This window comes from Danio rerio, chromosome 11 (assembly GCF_052040795.2).
Source record: "Danio rerio strain M-AB ecotype USA chromosome 11, GRCz13ab, whole genome shotgun sequence".
Lineage (NCBI taxonomy): Eukaryota > Metazoa > Chordata > Actinopteri > Cypriniformes > Danionidae > Danio > Danio rerio.
This window is the reverse complement of record NC_141031.1, coordinates 29307342-29325000: the sequence shown is the minus strand read 5'-3', so window position 1 is coordinate 29325000 and position 17659 is coordinate 29307342. Positions and strand designations below refer to the sequence as shown.

The window sequence follows — 17659 nt, the reverse complement described above, 5'->3', positions numbered from 1 at the left end:
AAGTTTATCCAGAAGTTAAATTATATTTATTGTTGTTCTTTTTTAAACTGTAACTTAGTAAGCATTAATAAATAAATAAATGTTTTACCAAAAAAGGATTTTTTAATTTAAGTATTTTTGAATGAATTGCCAGTACTTGCGATCTGAGTCAAATTTAGCCAAATTATGCCTGTTTTTAGTGTTTACTTTGTGACTTTTTGTGCCTTGGCAAGCAAACACTATGAACGCCGAATTGTGTAGAGCTCTGTTTGCCTGCTGGCGTCATTTAGCATTTCTCACTTTACACTTACACAAAGAAATGCCTGATCTGTTGTGCCAATCTACAGCGTCAGGACTGTGTGCCAGGCTCTGGAGGGATTTCACAGAGTTTAGAGGGCATGAGAAGGAGCACAAACATCCTGAGGTTTCATAATGACGAGTGTCCCACACACACACACACACACACATCATATATGTATTTATGTATAAGGATGCAGATAGTCTCTGGAGAAATGAGCGCCTACGGGGTTTTGTAATTACTGGTCAAGCTGCCTTGAAATGAATTGCTTGAATGTGCTGTTGTGTTTAAATAAACCTTTTTCAGTGCATTCAGCTGCTATGACACACAGATTTCATTTGTTTCTCCTCATATTCAGGTTTAGACTCAGCTCATGCTTAGTTGTTTACAAAATTATTATTAATTAAATTTTTTTTGTCACTGAAATCCCTTTGACATGTATATATTATAATATTAATCTACTAATTTATTCAAATAATAATAATAACAAATACACTTTATTAAACACCTATAGACCAACTGTTTACATAACTGCAGGTTATCTGTTTATATACTGTATAATAACTTTAACTGTTAAAATATATTGGTAACTAATAAAGTTATGGTGACTAATAAGTTTTCTAATTGTGATTGTTATACAATAATGTGCACCTTTTGTAAGGCTTTGAAACGTTAATTATTGTGAATTGGCTATACAACTAAACTTGAATTGAACTGAATTGAAGTTACTTTGATTCAGTGGGTGTAGTTAGTTACTACTCACTGTAATTAGATTACTTTTCCCCTAAATAATAAAGTGATTTCTTTTTATTTGTAGGTCATTTAACTAAAGTTACTTATAATATACATGCATTCAATACTGTACATAAATTCAACAGCTGTATATAAATCAGTTCAGAGAAGAAAAGCAACATATGTTTCACTGAAGATCTATATATTTTACAACTAAAGAAGAACATTTATCAAGATAACTGGATATGTGGAAGCAATCAAATGAATTGAGGAAGTAGTTCATTACAATATAAGGTATATATTCAGAGAAACATATATATTTATTGTTTATACATTGTATATTGTAATGTATACACCTTTATATATATATATATATATATATATATATATATATATATATATATATATATATATATATATATATATATATATTGTAAAATGTAAGTGTTAATGTTTTCAAAGTTTTAAAGAATTAAAAAAATGTATTTTAAAAAAATTTAAAGAATTAAGAGTATAATTTCTATTGCATATGCATTATTTGTGGACTTGTAGGATTTAGTTAACTTAAGTTAGATAAGTAATTAAAGGGGTGGTAGACAGTGTATTTTTAAGGCTTGGTTGTGTTTTTAAGATGCAAAGCAATGTGTGCTCATACTTCATTTGTAAAAAAAAAATAAAACATGTTATTTTTTCATATATCTTAATTTGATTATTTTCAGCTACTCAGCCAACATAAAAACGACTATTATATTTTCTAGTTCTTCTGAAAGCCCCACCCTCAAGAGGCTCTAATTGGTCAGCTAATATAACATCGTGTGATTTGCAGATCGGCTCCACGTCACAAGGAAGCGTCTCTGTCATAACATTGTAGCACATCTGGTCACGCCCCTTCGCTGTGCAGGGTGTAACCTGAAGGGTTTATGACATCATTAACCCAGATGTATTTTTTGCAGTCCCCAAACTTCTTTCGCTGTAGGCTTTGCTAAGCTAACTCTGTAAAACCTAATGTCTTCCTTTGCATTGAACTTTGGGCGTATTAGATTCAGAGATGTTGTTTATGTTCACACAGCCACATTACACATCAACTAAAAATTTAAATATGATAGCGAAACACCCCTTTAAAATAAATGTAATGGTATAATTATATTGGTTTTTCAAGCTCTTGTTCTCTCCAAACTGGATTACTGCAACTCTCTACTAGCTGGGCTTCCAGCTAACTCTATCAAGCCTCTTCAACTGCTCCAGAATGCAGCAGCACGAGTGGTCTTCAATGAACCTAAACGAGCACATGTCACTCCGCTGCTAGTCCGTTTGCACTGGCTGCCAGTTGCTGCTCGCATCAAATTCAAAACTCTGATGTTTGCCTACAGAGTGACTTCTGGCCTAGCACCTTCTTATCTGCACTCACTTCTGCAGATCTATGTGCCCTCCAGAAACTTGCGTTCTGTGAATGAACGTCGCCTCGTGGTTCCATCCCAAAGAGGGAAAAAATCACTTTCGCGAACGCTCACGCTCAGTCTGCCCAGTTGGTGGAATGAACTCCCTAACTGCATCAGAACAGCAGAGTCACTCGCTATTTTCAAGAAACGACTAAAAACTCAACTATTTAGTCTCCACTTCACTTCCTAATCTGCAATTGCCTCTTTGAAACTAACTGTACAAAAAAAAAAAAAAAAAACTACTAACACTTCCCTTCTTAGACTTTACAGACCTGAAACTTGCCTTTAGTACTTATTCATTGTTGCTCTTAGTTGCGTAAATTGCTTCCTTGTCCTCATTTGTAAGTCGCTTTGGATAAAAGCGTCTGCTAAATGACTAAATGTAAAATGTAAATGTAATTAGTAATTAATTACTTTTTTTATTAAGTAACTTATCCAAAACCGGTAGCATTATATGGTCTATATTAAAGAAATTTGATATATTTGGATTTCCTTTTGAATCTTTGTGTATACATTTTTAAATGTGGAATTGAACTGTTTAAATGTAGCACACTGAAAATAAATGATTCATTGGATTTACTACATTTTTTTAAGGTACGTGGCTGCAAACAATTGATATAGGCTGAATTTAAACAAACAAATGAAAATAAGTAATCTTCAACCTAATTACTTTGTTTAAATCGTTTATTTTCAGTGTACTATTTAAACACTTCAATTCCACATTTAAAATGTATCCACTATAATCTCATTTTCTTTGAAAAGCATTGAACCAAAAAAAATATTCAGGGCCTCAAGGACTCCCCAAGCCACACCCACTTTCTCACTCACCCAATCAGCACCATTTCCATTTAGCATTTTATTGCCACTGATACGGTCTCTTGGCAACGGGCATCAGCAAACCAGTGTGCTAGTAAATCAGTTGGCAGTGTTTGTTGAGCGTCAGTCCTGCTGATCACCATGTGCTTCTAGTGATTAGCACTGCTTCACACACACACACACATCAGATAAAGCACAATTAATACGGCTCGGGCAGGGGGGTGCGCAGGGGCTTTGTGGGTGCGGGACAGAAACACACTGGTGCTAGACAGACAATGGAAGCAGCTTTAATTCAAAGCCGTGGATGATTTTTGTGACTTGTTTTGGAGCTAAGAGGATATCCTGATATTTCTTTGATATTTCAGAGTCTCATCCCTGAAGCAGTGGAGAAGCTGATGTGTATGTGTGTGTCTGTGTGTGACATCTTCATTGAGGGTGTGAGAGACGTCAACAAAGGGTGTTACTATTCATGCTGGAAGGATTTATAGTCCTGTCATACAGTATGTGGATCTGTGGGATCTTTGACTTGTAATCGTCACTGTGAGTGGAGTGTGATGGTGCAACCACGTGCATCTCAGTGTGTTTTCCACCGGCTTTAGCAGGGATGTGATTGGCGAAATCTCTAAACTCGGGAGAATGTTGAAGCTCAAGACTTTTTGTTTGGATTACTGGCAATTCCTTTGCTTGCAGCCGCTCAATGGCTTCTATAAAAGGTAAGCGCTCTTTGTTTGAGACATGGCTTTTTTTGATGCCTTTGTAGAAATGTGGCTTATGGTAATGTGCTTTTATTGTCCTCTTTGTTATTCTTTGAAAATATTATTAACCCATTTAATACCACCGGTCACAATAATGACTGTAAGGAGCTTTTTGATTTATTAAAATGGTAGTAATTGGTGTTTTAGTGCTAAATAAATAAATAAAATTTATTAATTAATATCTCAATTAAATACCGCAATTGCTATATTACTTAGTGAAAAAAAGACTTATGGATAATTAAAAAAATTTAATTAAACAACTATTTTATATGTATGTATTATATAAAAAGCTAATAAGATTTATTTAAAAACATGATAAATATTTTAAGACATTGTTAAAAAATATATAAACAAATTACACTACAGATAATAATAATAACGTTCTACAGCAATTTAATGTAACATAATCTTACCTTAGTCTCCCTTCTTTCGTTTGTTTGTTCATTTGTTTGTTCGTTCATCCGTTTGTTCGTCTGTTCATCAGTCCGTCTATCTGTCTGTTAGCTTGTTTGTTCATTTATTGTTTGTTCATTTATATATTTATTTCCATCCACCTGTTTTTATGCGAACTTTGGATATGTACATAAAAAAAATTGTTGATAGAAACGCCATAATGCACAAACATTTTGAAAATTTGCATAAAAGCGTATGCCCATAACTGAGTAGGATAATTTTTTTTCAATAAGAAAAGATTTGCAAAAAATACGATGGAAACACATTTACCGAACAAATTTCAGTATGCGCATTAAAAAGTCATGTGATATTGTTAAGAGATCATGTGATAAGAAAAATGTGTGTGAATGGACAAACCAGCAGGCTAAGCACAATGTAAAACATCTGAAATGCTGTTTTGGTCATTCTAAAACACCTTAACAATTTCAGTATTAGTGTTATTATGTTATTAATTACCTCCAGAATTGTCAAGAGTGTCTGTGCTCTACATCTTATGCCTTCAAAGGCCACCACAGATTCATTGCGTGTCGGCATCATCTTCTGAGGCACTTCTGAGGCACTTCTAAGTCATTTATTAAATAAAAAAAAGATTCACGCAGCTTATTCTATCACAGCAAATTTGGTTTTTACTGTTGATATTTGTTGCCAGTTAATCAGGAAGTGACGATTTTGTTCACTTTGACTCATTGGATGGAAACGCTGCTTTATTCGCACTTTTTGTCTTAACTATCCAGTTTTGCACATATAGTTAATTCCTATTTTTTGGATGGAAACAGTGTGTTGTGTACATTTTTTTGTATACAATAACAACCCTAGACTTTGGTTAAACAATCAGAGTATTAAAGAGTGGCTAATTGTTTTGTTAATTTTGATGACTGCAGAAAGATGCTTATGAATAAAGCATTGTTTGGATATACTTTTGTCTTGGGATTAAATTGTTAATTTCTGACCTAAGATGCTTTTGTTTGTTGGAGCAGTTATGTGTCCAGTTGCAGTGTTACAAGCAGTTATTCATTCAGTAAAGAGCTGTGGAGCTAAGGCTGAACTGGTTTAACCTCAGCTCTATTGTGTTTCTGTGACCTGACAAGCGTTTCCATCACAGATCTGATCCTCTATTGTGGGGCAGGGGAGTCGTCGGGGGGCTCTGCCCTGTGCTAGGCTGCATGTGTGTGTTGCAGTCTGTGTCCTGTCATTGATTTAGGATAATCTTTCTTCTTATGTACAGGAGACCTTTGAGTTTTTGCGATGATATACAAAAGGGCAGCTTATGTTTATTAATTAATTAATTAATTAATTAATTTATTTATTTATTTATTTATTTATTTATTTATTGTTTTTGTCTAAATAAATGGAAATATAATGCTATTATTATTATTATTATTATTAAATATTTGTATAATGGCATTTTATTTGAATAATGTATATGTTATTTTTGAATTTATTATTGAGTTGTTATATTTAAACTATAAACAGTTAAAATTATTTGTGTTAATAATTTACAATTTTATTGTATAAAATAGAAATATATTAATATCTTATTGTTGGGGACTTTTTGTTTATTTTGTTTTCTGTATTTGCTTATCTGTTTTAATATTTGAGTACCCGATGTTGATGTTGTTTTTAATATAATTGTTTATTCTTGTGCAGCACTTTGAGTTGCAAGTTATGTCGAAAAAGTGCTGTACAGATTAAAAATACATAATAATAATAATATTAGTAATTATTATTGTTATTATTATTATTATTATCATTGATATTATTATTATTATTATTAATATAATCGTTAGAACATTGCAGTTATTTAATAATTTAAAATGTGTGTCTGTTTGTGTCTGTGTGTTTTAGAAACATTAGGAATCGTTTTATATACTTAACATTAACACAGTTAACTTGACCAGTTTGCTATTTTGTAATTTATTGGTTGTCAATACTAATAATAGTATCTGCACATCCTTATGTTTATGTGTCTCCTTGCTTCTTTCCCCTCATATGACAACTAAATCGAAAGAAAAGAGTAAAGTGGCATGATGACGTTGCAATTAACCTTTGATAACTAAGGTGTCCAGCCCTCTCTGACTCGAGCAGTGACTCAGGAAATCCCCTGTCAACTGTTCATAACTGTTCATGCTGACCTTCTCGCCTCTCCAATTGACTGTTGTAATCAGTGAAAAAGCGCATAGTTCACACAGCCTGGCCTTTGTGTGCGGTGCAGCTCCTTCAGTCAAACACAATATACAGTGTCACTGTTTTAATATCACATTTAAAACAAAACTGAAGAAACAAAAGAGAAGAATCTCCTTTATTTTTTTTGTTCACAGCATGACTTCCAGGACTGAATTATGCATGCTGCTGTCAGGGCAAACAGCCTCTTTAAAGCACATTAAAATGATTCATACGCCTTGACATTTTACGTTTTTGTTGGGCAAACAATCATGTTGATAATGGAATCAGACTCATGCAATTGCCTTATCAGAAACTGTGCTTTTACCTTCATATCATCTCATTCTCTGCACGATTTGATGGGAAAATGATTCACCTTGATCCTTTAATAGCTGCATTAATATGCAGTATGGTATAGTGTATGGTAATCGATTTTAACAAGTGAGGAATAAAACATGCTACATAATATCCTATTTATCTTCCTATTAACATCACTGTAAAAAAAGACAAAAAGTTAAGACAATTTTTTTATGTTGTTTTAACTTTTTTATGTTGTTTTAACTACATTTTTTTAAGTTGTACAAAGTGTAACTTAATAATTTTAGCCTGTTTGATGTAAGTTGAGATGACTAGAAATATTAGTTTGATTTAACTAAAAAAAGGCAGCAAGATTTTTTGCAGTAGTAGTTATTTATTGGCTGTTAGTGCTCATTCTTTAGTAGTATATTTTTAAAAGATACTATAGTACTCATTTTTCTAATACTTGTTGCTGATTACATTGTACTGTGAAATGTAATAGTATGTATTTTATAATAATAATAATAATAATAATAATAATAATAAGTAATATAATACAATCTTAAGTAAATCTTCTAGTAAAAACATGCCACCAACATTTGCTATGCTTGAAACATGTTTACAGTGTCACAAAAAAAGGAAATTCATGTTTTTTTAACATTGGGTACTGGTATCTAAAAAAATAAATGCTATTATCTAACAATTAAGTTGTAGATTAAATGTTAAAGTGACTTACCATAACTGCTTGCCCTTTTATACTGTATATGACCTTATGAACTGGTTATGCTATTTTTATTATTGCTGATTACACAGTGTGTTTCTATTAGTATCCGTAGGCTTCACTGTTATTCTTCTGCTAGGTCTGCAGATACTGTCTGTATTTAGTTGTGTATTCAGTGCTGTTTTAAACTATTGTAGTTTACCACAAAGTGAGCATGAACACAGCATCACTTCCATGCAAACTAGCATAACGGGGCATTAATATTCTTTATGTAGACATCCCAGGCAGGAATATTTTTTGTGGTCTTAATGCTTAAAAAGAGCAAGACTTGCCTTCCCTGCTGTGGTCATTTTTGAAAACAGACTCACCTTTTATGGAGATTTTTTGCTTGTAATTGTGGTGAAGCAGAGGCAGGACCTCTTTTCTGTTCTATCTCACTCATTGCTCAACTGGTAAAGAATGCAGCGCCAAGGTCCCAGTAACAGCACATATGATAAAATGTAAAGCATGAATGTCAATTCAGTGTTTTATTTGGGAGTCTTGAATATGTATGTTGAGTAGGTAAAATAATTTACACATTTTTTTTCAGATAAATTTCAGACATAAGTCTAGTTTTACAAATAGAAAACATGTTAATCCATGCTAACCTTGTATGACTAAAAACATGCTACCAACATTTGCAATGTGTTAAACTATGCTTGAAACATGTTGACACCGTGATAAATCATGCTTTCAACACTTTTAAACATATTAGCAATGGGTTAAACCATACTACCACTGTACTGGCACATGTTAGCAGCATTCTAAAACATGTTAGCAACACTAAGATGCTAGCAATGTGATAAAACATGCTAACAGCGTGTTACCAATATGTTAATATTACCGAAGCATAAAATATGTTTCGTAATAATGTTTTAATAGTGGGCGGCGCGGTGGCGCAGTGGGTAGTGCTGTCGCCTCACAACAAAAAGGTCGCTGATTCGAGTCTCAGCTTGGTCAGTTGGCATTTCTGGGTGGAGTTTGCATGTTCTCCTCATGATGGCATGAGTTCCCGCTGGGTGCTCCGGTTTCCCCTACAAGTCTAAAGACATGTGCTATAGGCGAATTGGGTTAGCTAAATTGTCCGTAGTGTACAATATGTTTGTGAATGAGAGTGTATGGGTGTTTTCAAGTGATGGGTTGCAGCTAGAAAGGCATCCGCTGCGTAAAACATATGTTGGATATGTTGGCGGTTTATTCCGCTTTGACGACCCCTGGTTAATAAAGGGACTGCCGAAAAGAAAATCAATGAATAAATAGCATTTTTATTAGCATACTAAATATGCTAGCAACAAACTAGAATGCTAATGGTGCTATAACCTGTTAACAACATTCTCACAGTTCTTTAAAACAAGCTAGCAGTGTATAAAATTATTGTAAACATAACATCAGTGTTCAAAAACTTGTTAAAACTTGGTAGACAGTTATAAACATGACAACATCATAGCAAAATGCTTCAAATGCTAACAGTATAATTAATGATGTTAGCCATGTGTTAAAGTTTAAATTCCAGGCATAGGTTTAGTTTTAAAATGCAAAATAAATGCTAACTCACGCTAACCTTGTATTAGTAAAAACATGCTACCAACATTTCCAATTAGTTAAACTGTTGAAACATGTTAACAGCATGATAAAACATGCTTTCAACACTCCTAAACATGTTAGCAATGGGTTAAACCATACTACCACTATACTGGCACATGTTAGCAGCATTCTAGTACATGTTAGCACCCCTAAGATGCTAGCAATGTGATAAAACATGCTAACATTGTGTTTGCGATATGTTTACCAAAGCATAAAATAATTTTCTAAATAATGTTTTATTAGCGTATTAAAATATGGTAGCAACAGACTATGCTATTGGTGCTATATCCTATCAACAACATTCTCTAAGTAGATTATAAAATTATTGTAAACAAAACATCAGTTAAAAAGCTTGTTAAAACTTAGCAGAAAGTTATAAACATGACAGCATACTAACAACATGCTATTTGTGCTAACAGTATAGTTAATGATGTTAGCCATGTGTGAAAGTTTGCTAGAAACATGATAGAACGTGCTAGCAATGTGGTAAACTCTATCCATGTTCTAAAACATGCCATTACCATGCGAAACATAATAGAATGTTTTGGTTAATGGTTAATTTATGTAGATTTATGTATAATTACAGATCAATTATAAAAGTGTTTATTGGTAAGAATCCATTTGTGAGTATTGAAGTAAAACTTTGGACTTTGGTCTTAAAGTAAATATAAACTGTTTATTTAAGAATAATTAATTAATTCATTTATTTTCCTTCAGCTTCGTCCCTTTGTTCATCAGGCATCAACACAGCGGAATGAACCACCCATAATAATAATACTAATCATGTAATATTTGTTTGTTTATTTATATGCTAATTAATACATTAGGCTATTTTTATCACATTTATTTTCAGATGATGAAAGACTTTTAGATTTTTTTGGTTTCGGACATTGTGTGCAGAATGTTTTTATTATTGGTGAATACCTTAATATGACATAACTAGGTCAGAGGCTAGGCTAATATGGAGGAGACTGTGAACTTATTGAGTATCCTATTGCAGTAATAACAGTCTGACTGTACATAATCCTTCCTATTACATGACTTCATTCCAAATAAATATTGATTTTTGTTTTAATTATTTTACAGTGTCAGATGGCAAACACATTGAGACATTAAACTTGCACATCCACTGTCTTAAATAAAATCGTAGACATAAATTCATCTCTTTTTTTTTTCTCCTGTGACTCATAATGTGTTCAGCACTTCGTTAAGATTATTAGCCGGTATTAAACTGTCAGCTTTTACAGGGATACAGCAGCCCTTTGCTGGATGATGGATTTAAAGCTGGGTTATGTGTGTTTGTGTGCTATGTGCTTTGAATAGCAATGCTTTCGTCCAAATTGCATTTTGTTCAGTCTTTCGCTGCCAAGAAGCTGCAGGCTACAGAAAGCATATGTATACGTGCCAGCATCTGTGTGTATGTGTGTGTGTGTGTGTGTGTGTGTGTGTGTGTGTGTGTGTGTGTGTGTGTGTGTGTGTGTGTGTGTGTGTGTGTGTGTGTGTGTGTGTGTGTGTGTGTGTGTGTGTGTGTGTGTGAGACAGAGTGGTGGACAGTAATTAAAGAAAGGGAGGATGTGTTTTTGAAGGATGTGACAGTCTTCAGGGAAGTGTTCTGATGTTAGTTGCTGAAACTATGATGTTGTTTTTGATGGTACTGGTAATTACTTCAATCCTTTTTAAAAAGTGTCTCTGAAAAGCGTAACAGCCTTTGAAATGTCAAGCATTCGGAAAAAGGGAAAGCAAGCAGAATTAGATTTTGCTTTGCTGAATATAGAGTATTTGACAATATTGAGAGCTTTGTAGTATTTCACAATATTCTATGGAAAAATGAACACCATGTTTTTTAAACTCTAGAAGTCTTGTACATTTATATGAGAAAAAAGGTTATGAATTTGCGCAAAGGTCTTTATATAATTTGAATTGACTTTAGTTGCTCTTCTGAAACACCTTTATTTTTCAATTAATATTACCAACACTTAAGTTTATCCAGTCATCAAATGATTTTTTTTATTGTAGTTTTCTAAATAGCTAAAAAATAAAATAAAATAAAAAAAACTGAAATTCAATTATTCTACATGTATTAATTTTGGTAAGACTTTAGTTTAAATACTACATAATAAGTAGTTATTATATATTCTGTATATCTTATTCTACATCCCTAATCTTACATAAATCTGTATCTAAACTTAACTACTAACTACTACCTTAATGACTATTAATAAGCAGCAAATTATGTGTTTATAGAGGCAAAAGTCATAGTTAATGACATAGTTAAACTGTATACCTTAAAGGAGCGGCCCAGAGTGTATTTTTGAGGGTTGGTTGTGTTTATAAGATGCCAAGCAATGTGTGTTTGTAAAAAAATCACATTATCTTTTCATATTCTTACTTTGATTATATACTGCTATTCAGCTAACATGAAAACGTTTGTCATATTTCCCCATGAAAGGTCTCAATAGGCTCTGATTGGTCAGCTAACATAATGTGCTGTGATTTGTTAATTAGCTCCACATCACCGGGAAGCGTCACGTCCAGGTATCCTCTACTAGCACGCAAAGTGCCTCTGCTGTGTAACTACTATCAGTGAGTATAGCCATGTCATTGTGAGCCTGAATTAGACATGAAATTAAGAGGAAAATAGCTAAATTGTTAAAAGTGCCAAAACAGCATTTCCCATTGTTTACATCCTTGCAACAACACACCGTTAACGCTAGACATTATGCATGTATTAAATAAATTTTAAGATATTACAAATCTTAAAGGTTGTGGCTCACAATCCACAGCTTCACCTATTATGGTTGGAGCTGCTCCTTCTTTGAGGAGTTTTTAGCCAAAACCAGCACTGAACTGGGAGAGATTCTGGAAGCTGTTCTTTGTCAAATGCTAGCTATGTATTTTTTATAACTCTCCTAAAATAAAATAAAATAAAATAAAATAAAACTGAATAAAATTGTTAGCACTTGTCTTTTGTGTCTTGTCCTTTGGAAGCCCAAATACAGAAACAGAATAAGCTTTGAGGAAATAGCGGCATTTGGATGTCATTTTAGCTTTCTCTAACATTACATCACCTCTGGCCACAACCCTTCACTGTGCAGTGTACAGTATGTGTGTAACCTGAAGCTTTTGTGATAACACTTACCCGGATGTATTTTTTTCAACCCAAGCTCATTCTGGAAACGTAGCCCCGCGGACGTTTCTGGAGACCGCGATTTACGCGTTTAGTTTTTTTCGAGCGAACGCTGCGGGGCGGTGTGGCGCCCCTCCTCCTCTTCGTGCTCGCCGGCCGACGGCTCGCCTACGAGTGGAGGGCTTTCCCGATGCAACCAGTTTGTCTGCTTGGCTCACAGCGGAGCGGAGGCCCCGGAGGAGGAGGAGCCGGCCGCGGGGACGATGACCGGGATCGAGTCCGTGGAACAGCGTTTCCAGAAATCAGGTAAGATGAAAAACAGAATCTGAAAAATAAGGGCGAGCCGTTTTTTTGTATGGCTTTTGCAAACCGTCGCTTGGGTTTAGGGAAGGAGGAGGAGGAGGAGGGCTTTTCGCGTGAGAACAGCGCGGCCGCGAACGGCGCGCGCTCCTGAGAGGCGCCCGAGACGCGAAAAAGCGCGCACAGCGGCCTCTTGCGGATCCGCGAAAACAAAAAACGCTCAAATACGTACCTCCCGGGACGTATCTCGCGGTCCGCAGAAACGTCCTCGAGGCTACGTTTCCACAATGAGCCTGGGTTGATTTTTTTTGTAGTCCCCAAACTTTGTTTGCTGTTGGCTTTGCTAAGCTAACTCTGTAAAAGCCAATGTCTTCCTTAGCTTGAACTTTGAGCATATTACATTCAGAGATGTTGTTTATGTTTACAAAGCTATAATACACATCAGCTAAAGTTTAAAATATGATATCATAGTGGAATACCCCTTTAAAGTGTGACCTAAAAGAATTCATTTACCTTCATTACACATTTGATGCCAGTAGATTTCAGTAAACATCCCATATATTTCCAGCTAAGACGCAATCTGTTGATCAGAAATGATAGTGTTTATGACTTTCTATTTATTAAAGAATGTTCCACAAAAATATAAGCCATTTTGGACACTTAAAAAAATTTGGATGAAAGCAAGCCAGCTTTTTTTTTTCAAAGAGAAATTTAGTTACTGGTTGTTTTCCCAGATGCTTCCCTGTCATATAATGGCTTCACAAAGTTAACTTTGTGATATAAAACAACAGTAAAATGTTTTAATATTCATCTTTTTAAATTAGAGTGGACAGGCAGCAATTTAACCCGAAGGTCCTGGAATTGTTTCAAACCCAAATAGAAGGTTAGCAGAGCCAAACAAAAACAAATGCCATCCCCTGAAATCAATCTTGCTGTATATATTTCTCTCATCCATATTTGCAGACCTTTATTAAGCTCATCTTAAAACCTTCCTATCTATTTTGATGGTTGTTCCTCTGGCAATTGTTCATGTCATTATTCCCTCAGCATTTTGTATTCCAGCACTGGTGCGTAAGGCTTTAAGTTACAGTTTTTTGAGGATAATCCATTTCCAAGCAGCGTGCCAAGCCTTGACTCCAATGACAGGCTTTGATTATGATCTCATAGCCTCCTGCGCTGTTCTCCAGGACAAATCTGGCCTCGCTCAGCCCGACAGCATCAGCGCTTTCACATTAAAATTCCATTACGACAGTCTTTGGATGATATTGAAGATAATTAACTTCGTCCACAAGTCATATCCGAGTGTCCAAACACTGGTCAGACCCTCCTTGGCGTTCTTAGGGAGAAGTGTCGCAATTGGCATCAGTGTTGTTCCCTTTGACAGGATTTAAACGAGTACATCCGGATGTATCACAGATAGCCTAACTCCATTCCTTGACTAGCAAGACAGCTTCTTTGATTGCTTCTAGACAGCTTTTCCCAGAGGGGACCGTTTTGGTATGGCTGCATAAACAAAGCTAAAGATGCCTAAGCTTTAGAAGCAGCAACAACTGGTGTAACTTGAACTGGGGGGTGAATTGGTGAATTTTTTTTCCCCACTCGTGAGCACTTTAAGCGTAGTTGTGGTTGAGGGAAGGGAAAGAGGAAGGAGCGGCTCGTCTGTATGACCAGAGTTGAGTTGACTCCAGAAGCACTCGATGTATTTTCTTCTCCTGTTTTTTGGATGTACACCACTTTGTTTTGAAGACCTTCGTCACACTGCCAGGCAGGAAATGCCCTCATGTTGAATCTGATGTGGAAATATTGTATTTCAGTACGTACGATAAGGTAGGATGTCCATGTCTTTTTGGGGTTAACACCTGTTCTGTTCCCTTATTTCTGATGGTTTGGCTCTGTGTGTGAAATCCAGGTTGGGATGTGGTCGTGTTATTAGGTGTCAGGTTACAACTAATCAACAAAGAGTCTTGAGGTTTTAAGCTAGGGTTAGGGTTTTGGTTAGGTTTTGGTTTAGTGAAAGAAGTTGAGATGTACTGTGATCACTGGTCAAAGACAAGACATCCCATTTTAGATCTGCATCAAATTACATTTACAAAAGTAGTTCTACTACAGAGAAAGCTTGTTAAAGTGAAGTAAAGTGTCTGTTTTAACATTTTAAATAACTTTTGTGCCTATAAAATATCACTATAAATGTAAAATAACATCCCATCATCATTCAATATAAGAATTATAGTTAACAAGTGAAAACTTAATTAAATGAATTAAGTTTAACAAATTTAATTTAGAACAGTTTTCAGTAATAAATTAAGTTAATTATTTGTTTTAGGTGTAACAAGTTTTAGTAATTTATTTATGGCAAGTATAAGTATTGTTTGCTATTAATAGTGAGCAATGCTTCTACTTGCCACAAAATATAAAAATATAATAATAATTATTATTGTTGTTGTTATTATTATTATTGAATTAACATGGGAAGAAAAGTATTTGTACTGTAATAAATGTATTGTTACTATGATTATTATTAATATTAACAACATTATATTGAATGTAGTGTATGTACTGTTCTATTGTTGTTTTCTTAAATAAATTACTAAAATTTGTTACACCTAAAATAACTAAATTAATTTATTACTGAAAACTGTCATAACTTTTGTCAAACTTAATTTATTTAATTGTAACATGTCGAAATAATTATTCAATTTTTACAGTGTATGAAAAATTATTAAAAATTTATTCAAACATTAAAATTTATTTAAAGTAATATACACTATAAAGAAATATTTTTTAAGTTTAGTTTTGTTTAAACTTTATTGTCCGTTTTGCTTGGCACAGAAAAGTAATTTGTCTGGTAGCATACGTACAACAATCACATAAAAGCAACACTCATCAAGACAACAACATGAATTAAAACTTAAAAACATATTAGCCCAATACATATTACTGCAAATCATTTTAACAACCACAGATTCACATTAAACAGTGATCCGATTTAAAACAACAACTGCAATTAGGATACATGACTTTTTATAAGCATTTCTTCGGGCTCTGGGAATTTTAAACCTGCGTCCTGATGGTGACTTTTCAAAAGAGTGAAGGGGATGTGTATTATCTTTAAAAATCACAAATTCTATTTTTCCCATAATGGAATTTTTGCTTCCTGTTCAAACTACTTATCTAAAATGAGCTGAATCAACACAATTGCTGTTCCTAGAGATGGGTTGAAATATAAACTCATGAAACACTTGGGTTTCAAGGCATATTTTCCTCTAGGACATTAAAAATGTTTTCCTGTGTTTGTATATGGAAAAACTAATATTGAACACAGGGCGAGTCAGTGGAGCAGTAGGTAGTGCTGTCGCCTCAGCAAGAAGGTCGCTGGTTCGAACCTCGGCTCAGTTGGCGTTTCTTTGTGGAGTTTGCATGTTCTCCCTGCCTTCGCGTGGGTTTCCTCCAGGTGCTCCGGTTTCCCCCACACTCCAAAGACATGTGGTACAGGTGAATTGGGTAGGCTAAATTGTCCGTAGCGTATGAGTGTGTGTGTGAATGTGTGTGGAAATGTTTCCCAGAGATGGGTTGTGGCTGGAAGGGCATCCGCTGCATAAAAACTTGCTGAATAAGTTGGCGGTTCATTCCGCTGTGGCGACCCCGGATTAATAAAGGGACTAAGCTGACAAGAAAATTAATGAATGAATGAATGATATTAAACACAATACAATTTTTTTTTCTCATGACTTCATAATGTATAACTTTTTATATTTTTGATCATAAAACTTCCTATTTAACCACAGTAAAGCCCAATGTCTTCTATCCAATGATACCTAATTTACATTTGTAGATTACTAGGGTCAAGAACTTTTACTATTTAAAGTTAGGCTGGTGTAAATCCTAAAAAGTGAGTGCTGGCTAACAGGATTTAAATATAGCCATTAGTCAATTGCATTCACCATATAAATGAATTGGCTCTCAGACTTCAATATCCATAATCAAAAAGTACAAAGAAAGATACTCAACCAATATTTATTAACGTATGAAATGACCAACAGTGCAAATATTCTGCTATTAGCCTTGTTCAGTCAGTTTTCCTCATAATCAAAACTCCATTTTGTTCTGTTATTTAGCTTGCAGTCATTTCATTAGTAGCTTGTCCATGTTTCCACCCAGCTTGACTAAAATTAGTGACTAGCGGCTCTGACTCAGACCACTTCATTCACCACAGTAGCCAACCAGTTTTCCAGCTCTCTCTAATTTACTTCCCTTGCGTTTTGCGAGCCAAAGACCCAACTCTGTTTTGGAGCTCAATCTTCCCATTCGTACAGTTGTTTTGCAAAGCGTTTTTATGTGTCATTCTCCATAGACACATATTCAGATCTCCTCTTTCAGACATTTTCCATTTCCTCTGAATCCTCAGATATACAGCACAGTCTCACAGTTGTCTTCTTGTTATTGTTCTTGGCAGTTTTCCCAACATTGCCTCCTGTGGTTCTACCTGCGGTGTACACACACAATATATATCAGGGAAAGAATGCGTGAAGACGAAACTGCTGTCATGGTGTGTTCATGCTTGCAACCAGAGTGAAATTTAAGTCGCTGTTTTGTTTAGTAAATCAGAATTACACAGTACAACCAGTGTAGACATATTAATGGAGCAAAGATCCTGTGTGTATTATTTTTTAAAAAATAGTTTAAGGATGGATGGATGGATGTATGGATGGATGGATGGATGGATGGATGGATGGGTGGGTGTGTGGATGGGATAGATAGATAGATAGATAGATAGATAGATAGATAGATAGATAGATAGATAGATAGATAGATAGATAGATAGATAGATAGATAGATAGATAGATAGATAGATGATGGATGGATGGATGGATGGATGGATGGATGGATGGATGGATGGATGGATGGATGGATGGATGGATGGATGGATGGATGGATGGATGGATGGATGGATGGATGGAT

The 17659-nt window shown here is 34.7% G+C and overlaps 1 protein-coding gene across 10 annotated transcripts in view; it reads left to right on the top strand.

Moving 5' to 3' along the window:
* Nucleotides 1-17659, top strand: part of iqsec1b (IQ motif and Sec7 domain ArfGEF 1b) — a 347358-nt gene that overhangs the window by 221960 nt on the left and 107739 nt on the right. For 2 of the 10 annotated variants that reach the window (XM_087273777.1, XM_087273762.1), the window contains exon 1: nucleotides 3353-3977. The exons of 6 other annotated variants lie outside the window; for them this stretch is intronic. In XM_087273777.1, the coding sequence (XP_087129903.1) occupies nucleotides 3901-3977 (77 nt within the window). In that variant the 5' untranslated portion in view covers nucleotides 3353-3900. Of the gene's footprint in view, nucleotides 1-3352; nucleotides 3978-14318; nucleotides 14528-17659 lie in introns of those variants that run through there. 2 more of the 10 variants (XM_087273779.1, XM_087273764.1) reach the window with 1 other exon arrangement.